The sequence below is a fragment of the Berghia stephanieae genome, chromosome 7, assembly GCF_034508935.2.
Source record: "Berghia stephanieae isolate SIO BIC M18660-M18661 chromosome 7, UCSD_Bste_1.3, whole genome shotgun sequence".
In the NCBI taxonomy this organism is placed as follows: Eukaryota; Metazoa; Mollusca; class Gastropoda; order Nudibranchia; family Aeolidiidae; genus Berghia; species Berghia stephanieae.
Genome location: NC_088366.1, coordinates 48,815,530 through 48,825,205, shown reverse-complemented (window position 1 = coordinate 48,825,205; position 9,676 = coordinate 48,815,530). Strand labels below are relative to the sequence as shown.

The following is a 9,676-nucleotide window of genomic DNA, read 5'->3' as shown; positions in this document are numbered from 1 at the left end:
ATACTAAAAAAAATAACAAAAAAAAATATTACAAAAATTACATAAATATAACTTTTTCTCGCTAATAATAATAATATAATAATAATAATAATAATAATAAAATATAATATAATAATAAAATAATAATAATCATAATAATAATAACTAATACTAAATATAACTAATACAAATACTATACTAAAAAAATAAGTACTCTATATACTAAAATATATACAATTATATAATAATAATATAATAATATATATAATAACTAATAATAATAATAATAATAATATAATAATAATAATAATAATAATAACAATGAAGATTTTTTAGAAACTTGGACAACTTAGAATAGAACGCTTTTAAATAAAATGGGACATTTTATAAATTAAAGAGAAAAAAAAAAATCACTGGCCAGTGTGGGGGTCGAACCCACGACATTCGCGTTATTAGCACGACGCTCTAACCGACTGAGCTAACCGGCAGCCTGACTGCAATTGAGCCTCTTTATGGTTTTTACGTTGAGACTACTTAATAATAATAATAATAATAATAATAATAATAATAATAATAATAATAATGATAATAATGATAATAATAATAATAATAATAATAATAATAATAATAATAATAATAATAATAATAATAATGATAATAATAATAATAATAATAATAATAATAATAATAATAATATAATAATTAATAATAATAATAATAATAATAATAATAATAATAATATAATATAATAATGATAATAATAATAATAATAATAATAATAGATAATAATAATGATAATAATAATAAAATAAATGATAATAATAATAATAATAATAATAATAATAATAATAATAATAATAATAATAATAATAATAATAATAAATAATAATAATAATAATAATAATAATAATTATAATAATAATAATAATAATAATAAATAATAATAATAATAATAATAATAATAATAATAATAATAATAATAATAATAATAATAATAATAACAATAATAACAATAACAATAGCAGTAATATAATGATAATAATACTAATACTAATAATACTAATACTAATAATACTAATGCTACTACTACTACTACTACTACTACTACTATACTACTACTACTACTACTACTCTACTACTACTTCTACTACTACTACTACTACTACTACTACTACTACTACTACTACTACTACTACTACTAATAATAATAATAATAATAATATTAATAATAATAATAATAATAATAATAATAATAACAATGAAGATTTTTTAGAAACTTGGACAACTTAGAATAGAACGCTTTTAAATAAAATGGGACATTTTAAAATTAAAGAGAAAAAAAAATCACTGGCCAGTGTGGGGGTCGAATCCACGACATTCGCGTTATTAGCACGACGCTCTAACCGACTGAGCTAACCGGCCGCCTGACTGCAAATGAACCTCTTTATCGTTTTTACGTGGAGACTACTTAATGAAAATAATAATGATAATAATAATAATATAATAATAAATAATAATAATAATAATAATAATAATAATAATAATAATAATAATAATAATAATAATAATAATAATAATAATAATATAATAATATAAATATAATAATAACAATAATAATAATAACAGTAATAATAATATTACTTATACTATAACTTATAATATAATAATAATATAATAATAATAATAATAATAATAATAATAATAATAATAATAATATAATAATAATAATAATAATAATAATAATAATAATAATAATAATAATAATAATAATAATAATAATAATAATAATAATAATAATAATAATAATAATAATAATAACAATGAAGATTTTTTAGAAACTTGGACAAGTTAGAATAGATCGTTTATATATAAAAGGAGACATTTTATAAATTAAAGAGAGAAAAAATAAATCACTGGCCAGTGTGAGGGTCGAACCCACGACATTCGCGTTATTAGCACGACGCTCTAACCGACTGAGCTAACCGGCCTCCTGACTGCTAGTGAACCACTTTATGATTTTTTACGTTGTTGAGACTCCTACTAGGGCAGCCAGGCAAAGCTACGAGTACGAGTTGGCACATGGCCATTTCAAAGGAGATTACCTAAGGTTGCCGGTTTGGTATTTTCTGTGCCAAATTCGCAAGATGGCGATCCTTTTCTATTTTTTTTCTTATGTGTTTATATTGGCTTTTTTTGTGTTGCCGTTTTATCATTTTATCGGCTTGGCTTTAAATTTGAAGGAAATTTATATGCTAGTTTTTGGTGCATCTATGTTAGAAATTTTAGGGTTTTACGTCTAATTTTAGCCTATAATGCCCCTTAAAAATAAAAAATAAAAAATTCTGATGTTTTTTGGTGTTTTACATCAAATTATACATCACATTATTGGTTTATGAGATTTAATTGATGAATTTTATAACTATAAAGCATATTTGACCGCTACATTAATTTTTTTGTAAAAGACTGATATCATTCAATTTTTCCGTAAATTTTTTCTTAGGGGTATGGGTTAGCGAATTGATCATAATTTTTTTCAGAATTTGATAAATTTACAAAATTTTACTGTTTTCTTGTTCCATATTGATTATACTTTGAAATTTTGATGGATGTTTGCCTTTGTTTGTCTGGAAAATTAGCTTTATTATCAAATTAAAGACAAATTTTGCGTTTTCTCAAAATTCCATTTTGCGTCATTTTCTGATTTTCTAACATTCATATCTGGATTGTTTTCCATTAGATTGTCTTCACAGAATCTTTCTTATTATGTGTTTTGCATCATGACGCATGGGTTTTGGGGTAAACTAAAATTGAGCAGTTTTATGAATTTTTAAATCGAATTTTTACTGTAATTCCGCGCCAAATTTTCAGTCGAAATCGCAAAAAAATTCTTTAAAACTTATTTTCAGGACTAATGATAAACCTTTCCGTCATGATGTAGCTCTTGTTGTAAGAAACATTGTGTGTAAATTTGGAAGAGATCTATTCGTTGTTTTTTGCTGCATTACTGTAAGAAATTTTGGGATTTTTTGGGTCTATTTTTAGCTTATTTTTTTCTCACTAGGTATGTCCCTAGAAAGAGGAGAGCTAACGTAGCTCCTCTTTCTAGGCTATGTCTAAAAAAAATAAAATTGGGGGGCTTTTTTTTTGGTGTCAATCATCAAATTAGACCTTCTACCACCTGAAAATAACAAGGGAATAGCAATATTAGCATTATAATCAAAAATTGATTTTTTGACTACAGGTCCCCCCTTAAAAGAAATTAAAGATAACACAAAATTTATTGCAACCTTTGCTTGCATGTTTGCATATAATATGATCCATAAAAGCTCTTGGCATTTAAAAATATTTCCTCAACTCGTTTGGCATTTTATGACCTGGAGATTCAGGCTCCTTTCTATCTATAGATAGTTCGAAGATGACGTCAAACAGGTCTTTGTTATTGTTTTTTGAGTAGTGCTCACTGAACTGTATTAACCTGACTATAAACGTCCATGGATACACACAGTTTTGTGTGTTGGCCAGTTACACTTCCGGATGGCAATGTTATGAGCTTCTAAGCCAAGGGCATAAATCTATAGGTAAAATGATCAGAGTAAGGCGACGTGCACTTATTTGCAGGTCTGATAATCCAATTCATTATGAGCTCATTGTTGTAATGGAAATCTAAAAAAAAAAAAAAAAAAAATGACGCAAAATACAATAATGTTAAACAAGACCCATAACTGCGTCGGATGTCAGACCTGCATATATGTACACGTCGGAGGCTTTATGAATTTATGTAAATAATATACTTATTTATTCATGCTTGTAATTCACCCTGTAGACTCAATGTCCATACAGTTTATCTATTTGAGTTTTTATGAAATTAAAACAAACAACCCCCCCCCCCCCAAAGAAAAGAAAAGAAAAGAAAACAAACAAACAAAACCAAAAAAAAAAAAAAAAAGAAAAAAAAAGAAAAAAAAAAAGGACAAATTTATTCACACTCGATGAAAATTCCATAAATTTCTTTAAAATGTGACATTTTATTCGAAAGTGACTAAGGTTCTAGGTCGACTTGCACTTTTTTGCAGGTCTGATAACCCAATTCCTTATGGGCTCATTGCTGTAATGGAAATCTCAAAAAAATGACGCAAAATATTGTACATTACAACAATGTTAAACTAGGCCCAAAATTCCGTTCGGATGTCAGACCTGCATATATGTACACTTCGGTCTAAGTCATCAAGCTCTCACAACAGTTAGTTCACGATGGTCTGGGTGCTCATTTTAGCAGGTCTAATAACCGAAAGCAGTTCAGTTATGGGCTTGATTTAACATGGTTGTAATGAACAATAATTATAATTTACGTTGGTTTGAGAGTATTTCCATTACAACAATGAGCCTAGATAACAATTTGGGTTATCAGACCTGAAAATAAGTGCATAATATTGCCCAAGTTCAATCATTATTGCGTGTATAAAGTAGACTTGTTTTCTCCTCTACTTTCAAAAGAAGGTACGAAATTGACTCAGCTCTTTGCTATTGTTTTTAGAGGAGATTACTTCTCATTAAATGATATCAACCAGACTATAAACGCTTAAGGCCACACGATATAGCAGGATGGCGGATGTTTTGAGTATTTTACCTAAGCGCATAGCATCAATATTCCTACACTGGATCCTCACTCTTTTTGTCGTCTGCTGGAAACGGATGACGGAAGTAATTTTTTAAAGCGATTGTTTGTTAGGTTAGCATTTTACCAGCGTAGACTACGATGATTTAAATCTTTGAGAGAACAACAAAAATCAAACTTCTCTAATCATAATTTAGACTCGAAAATGAATAAAAAATGTTAAATAAAATAACAGCGGTGTTCAACCACATCCCACCCACGATAAAATGTAAACAAAACCACGTGGAACTCCACTTTCGTTATTGTCAACTATCCAATCAAAAGTATCACATCCGGGCTTCTTGACCTATTTTGCCTCCGGCTCAACAGTTTCTTAGTTGAACGTCGCCATCTTGTTCATTTCTAGTCAACTGAAAAATGTCCCTTGACGGTCACAATTTTCCACAAATTCAAGTGGAAAATGTTGTTGGTATGTTTTCATCTATATTTAGTTGGGATTTTTTCTTGAAATGGCATTTTGGCCACAAGCGACCTCCCAAGAACCCATGAGTCGGACCTAGATAGTCCACTGACAATTTTCTTGTTAGAACTAGGCGCAATAATATGGACAGATTCAATATTCCTACACTCCACAACCTCAACTTCTCGTTTTCAACTTTCGCTATCAATCTCAAATTATTTTTTCATTATTTTAAATGGAGTTTAACTAGATAAAGCAAAACTATAATATATATCGAATTCAAATGGAGTAAAGAGATCTCAACTTTCTCCATCATGAGACCTCATACTTTTTGCCTCTATTTTTCCAACAACGAGTACCTAACATCAACGCCCGTACCCTTTTTTTTTTGTATTTGTTATTGATAAATTAATTATATTACTATTACTACACTAATACTAATACAAATAAATAATCGTAGACCTATCTAATAACAGAAAAGAAGAAAAAAAAGTTGCAGTTAATTAACATCCAGGCAATGTTCTCCATCAATTTTTAGGACTTGACATGATAAATTAGAGATACTGGAATTCTGACCGTCCATGCGGAAATCTGCATATTTATATTGAAACTATGACTGAGAGTTAAAAAAAAAATCAAAATCAAAACTGCGCTTTTTCTGCGATTTTGCTCGCACATTTTCCACACATTTCTGCTTTTACATTTCTCTCTCAATTATTTTCAACTCAAGCATGATCGTTAATCGAGACTATTATTAATATTATATATATAATATTAATATTATTCGTGTAGCACCCTCCCAATTTTCTCAGCGCACCCTAGTTTCAGGTCAGATATTTTTATGTTTCATTTAATTATAGTAAAAGATGAAGCGGGTATAAAGTTGGCAGAAAACGACTTTTTTTCCCAAATGGAAAAGGATTTGATTATGTCTGTGTAAGTTATTAAAAATTATTTTGACAGGCAGCGCTAAGATTAAGATTTGTTGCAAAAATAGTACACAATCCATTATTTGTTCTTTTCAACAAAATTAAACGGGTTTTTTTTTTTGTGAGTGACAAACAAATAAAAATTGAGCAATTACACAATAATGGTTTTTAATATATTACAGAAGTGCTAAAAGAAAAATCGTTTTGAAGATGGATTTGATATTAGTCATGGACAGATTCCAAAGATGGTAGAATATTCTATATATATTTACATACAGCGGCAGATCCATTTGACCAGTATAAATATATACATTAAGCATAGAAGTGAGATTCATCTGATTATAACAGGAGAAGCCTATCATTTTTACTCACCAAGAGAGCAGTAACCAGTCTCATTGCTTTCTTGATGAAAACTGCAAGATTAGATGCCCCTTAAATCTTGTCCCTTCGTCTTTTTACAACCTGGAAAACAAGCACTAAGCACAAGTGGGCCTATTCATGGTTTTATCTTAACCTTTTTTTATTCTTTCATTCATCCGTTCGTTCATTCATTCTTTTATTTATTTATTTATTCATTAATTATTTATTTATTTATGTATTTATTTATTTATTTATTTATTTATTTATTATTATTATTATTATTATTATATTATTATTATTATTATTATTATTATTATTATTATTATTATTATTATTATTGTTATTGTTGTTGTTGTTTTGTTGTTATAATTATTACTAAATAAAATGATTGTTAAAAAATTATTCTTTGTTTCTAGACTATACACAGTATATCACTCAAGTTGCCAACCTTGATCCAACCTAACCACTTTACAAGGTCTTCATGGATTGCAATCATTGCCAGATGGCACAACAGTGGCCTTCATTGACTCATCTGTCCTTGACCCCAGCCAGTTATTGGATAATGGATCCATTGAAGTGCACCAGGCACTGTCTGAGGGAACCATTGATTTGCAACAAGTAAATTTTGTTTTATTCTTATTATCATGAAACACTTTCCTGTATGGACGTTCATTAATTAATATTACAATTTTATAATCAGAGTGCAATTGGAAACGAAATGAGCATTAAAACTTGAGCATTTGTATACTGCAATATCCACTTAGACATGCTCAAAGCGCTTTACAAGGAGTCCTGAGCCAACAGCAACACTTAACATATAGGATGAGACATGACGCCTGTTAGGCAATATCACAAAAAAAAAAATAATGTGTTGCTGTGGGTCAGGGACCCTTTGTAGAGCACTTTGAGTGGATATTGCGCTTTATAAAATGTCAATTTTTTTTCGTTTGTTTGTTTGTTTGAATTAAGTTTTAACAGAAATCTGATTACAAAAAAGAAATATTTATTTGTTTTTTTTTTGGCAAAAGAATGTTTATGTATTCCCCCTTACCTTTTCTTCTCAGTGTCAGCAGGTGGTGCTGGAACAGCCTATTATGGAACAAATTGTCGGGGTCGGCCAAAATGCAATGGAGGTACAGGATATCAAGCCACCCATTGGAAAGGTAAGTCTGTGATTTTAGAGGGGATAATGTGGACCATTATCAGACATGTTGTGAAGCGTGGACGCTTGACAAAGAATGTACGAGGAGGTTAGAGGCATTGGAGATGTGGATATATAGAAGAATGTTGAGGCTGTCATGGACAGACAAGTATATGAATGAGGAAGTGATGGAGAAGGTGAGAAAGGGAAGAATGTTGATCGATACCATCACATCGGATGAGGCAGTTACAGTTTCTGGGACATGTGTGGAGAAGAGACAGAATAGAAAAGTTGGTAACATCTGGAATGATTGAAGGAAAGAGAGAGCGAGAGGAAGACAAAGAATGACATATCTAAATAACCTAAGATTGGCCAAAAGTGATTTAAAATGCAACACAGATTTCATGCGCACCGCAGAGGATCGTGATGGAGACAGCTGACCGGCAACATGCTCAAGAGAACAAGCCACGATGGATGATGATGATCAGACATGGAGATATTGCATATTGCAGATTTTGTTTGTGGTCAGGGGGGGGGGGGGGGGGGGGGGGGGGGGGAGGGGGAGGACATTTTTCAATAAAAGGCAAAAATACAACTCCTCCATTCAAATCTGAAGCTGAGAAGATGAGGATACTAATAAATCGGTAGTCCCCTCATTTCTTATCTCTCCTCAACTCTTGTAAAGCGGTTTTAATCACATTTAGTGGATATCTAAAAATCGAAGATAGTGCCCTTCCGCCACAACATCATAAGATGATATCGTTGCCTAGGCAGTCCACAAAGGATCATGGATGTCAACAGGAATCACTCATGTTGTCCAAGTGAGCAAATTGGGGTTAATAATCTTGCCCAAGGAAAAAAAAAGCGAAAGTGCCTGAGCGGGGCTCAAACCTGGGACCATTCCGGGCCACAGTTCAGTGCCTTAACCATTAGGCCACTTTGCCAATCTCCAGTGGACATTGTTTTTTAAATCTTATCCTATTTATTATTTTTTCATTAATTAATTTTTATTTTTTGCTTTGAAATTGCAATTTAACTCTCTCAGGTTTATATGCACGGAAAATTGAACAAATTTGAGCATTGATAGCACTGTTTATAAATCATTCACATTGATGTATTTCTTGCTCCTCGTGACAGGGTCCATTTAACTGCAGCTTGTGTGACAAGGTTTTCAACAAATGGAATCAACTTCAGAGACATCTTAAAACACACGATGAGGATAAACCCTTCAGGTAACAAAAATATAAAACTTCCAAACAATCATGACTGAAAAGTAATTAACAAAAATGAATATAACAGATTAAAAGAAAAAGTACAAAATACCAAATACGGAACATTTCGGGCTCAAAACCCTTCTTCGGCCAACAGCAAAAAAAAAACAAAAAAACAATTGAAACATAAATACATTACTAAAAAACTAAATTCTCTCTCTGGAAAGGACGTATGAAATATATTAGTTGTTGATGAATGAATGTGTAATATTTGTTGATATGGTAATATTACACGAAGAAGACTAGTTTAAATTTAAAGTAACAATAAACAAACTTTAATAAAGAATCATAGACAAACAGTCATGTTTGGGTTCATTCGTAGAAGTAGTTAAAAATGGAAGAAGATCAATGTGCACCAATCCGCGCAGGTGAATAATGCCTCAGTACAATTGAACACGTTAAACAATAGAAAATAAATACATTACAGAATGAAAATAGAGTAAATTCCTCTGATCATGAGAGAAAGTTATGGTCACTATCTCCTATATGATTATCATCTGAATGAGTCAGAGGAAATTAAAAATACGTAAAACATTTCATGTGCACATTAATTTTTTTAACTTTTGGTTTTATTTCTTATTGTTTTTGTCTTACATTTTAGATGTAATGCTTTTTTTATGCATTGAACATTTCTCATCCAATTCTTGACTTGTTCATTTGTTGATTTTTAATTTTGAAAATAGATAATGTTATTAATTTTCTTTGTAACTGAAAAATTAGATACTTGTTTGTGACTTATTGTTGATCACCTTCTAATCTGGACTGGGACGCTTTGGCAGCTTCTTTGATTTGTTGATACGGTCAACATGGCTGACACCTGTTGGCACTGAGCTTCGGCTCAAATGTATTATGTCTATAGTTTCCCTTTCTAAAAAGAATTAATTTTTTTTGGAGTGAATGGATACCCATTAGATATGGCTC

At 30.0% G+C, this 9,676-nt stretch overlaps 2 protein-coding genes and 3 non-coding genes across 5 annotated transcripts in view; 2 read left to right on the top strand and 3 right to left on the bottom strand.

The window, feature by feature from the left end:
• Positions 1-393: 393 nt before the first annotated feature.
• Positions 394-470, bottom strand: Trnai-aau (transfer RNA isoleucine (anticodon AAU)). The gene has a single exon. It is a non-coding gene; the product is annotated as a tRNA-Ile (tRNA).
• An 857-nt stretch (positions 471-1,327) lies between these two features.
• On the bottom strand, positions 1,328-1,401 carry Trnai-aau (transfer RNA isoleucine (anticodon AAU)). Its single transcript has one exon. It is a non-coding gene; the product is annotated as a tRNA-Ile (tRNA).
• A 492-nt stretch (positions 1,402-1,893) lies between these two features.
• Trnai-aau (transfer RNA isoleucine (anticodon AAU)) lies at positions 1,894-1,967 on the bottom strand. The gene has a single exon. It is a non-coding gene; the product is annotated as a tRNA-Ile (tRNA).
• Positions 1,968-4,947: 2,980 nt separating this feature from the next.
• LOC144977418 (zinc finger protein 236-like) overlaps positions 4,948-9,676 on the top strand; it is a 49,285-nt gene continuing 44,556 nt past the window's right edge. The window contains exon 1 of the mRNA XM_078922608.1: positions 4,948-5,063. Within this exon, the coding sequence (XP_078778734.1) occupies positions 5,012-5,063 (52 nt within the window). The 5' untranslated portion in view covers positions 4,948-5,011. The remainder of the gene's footprint in view (positions 5,064-9,676) is intronic.
• LOC144976127 (uncharacterized) overlaps positions 6,804-9,676 on the top strand; it is a 3,728-nt gene continuing 855 nt past the window's right edge. Inside the window, exons 1-3 of the mRNA XM_078920307.1 lie at positions 6,804-6,961; positions 7,408-7,506; positions 8,622-8,716. Coding sequence (XP_078776433.1) covers positions 6,825-6,961; positions 7,408-7,506; positions 8,622-8,716 — 331 coding nt within the window. The 5' untranslated portion in view covers positions 6,804-6,824. The remainder of the gene's footprint in view (positions 6,962-7,407; positions 7,507-8,621; positions 8,717-9,676) is intronic.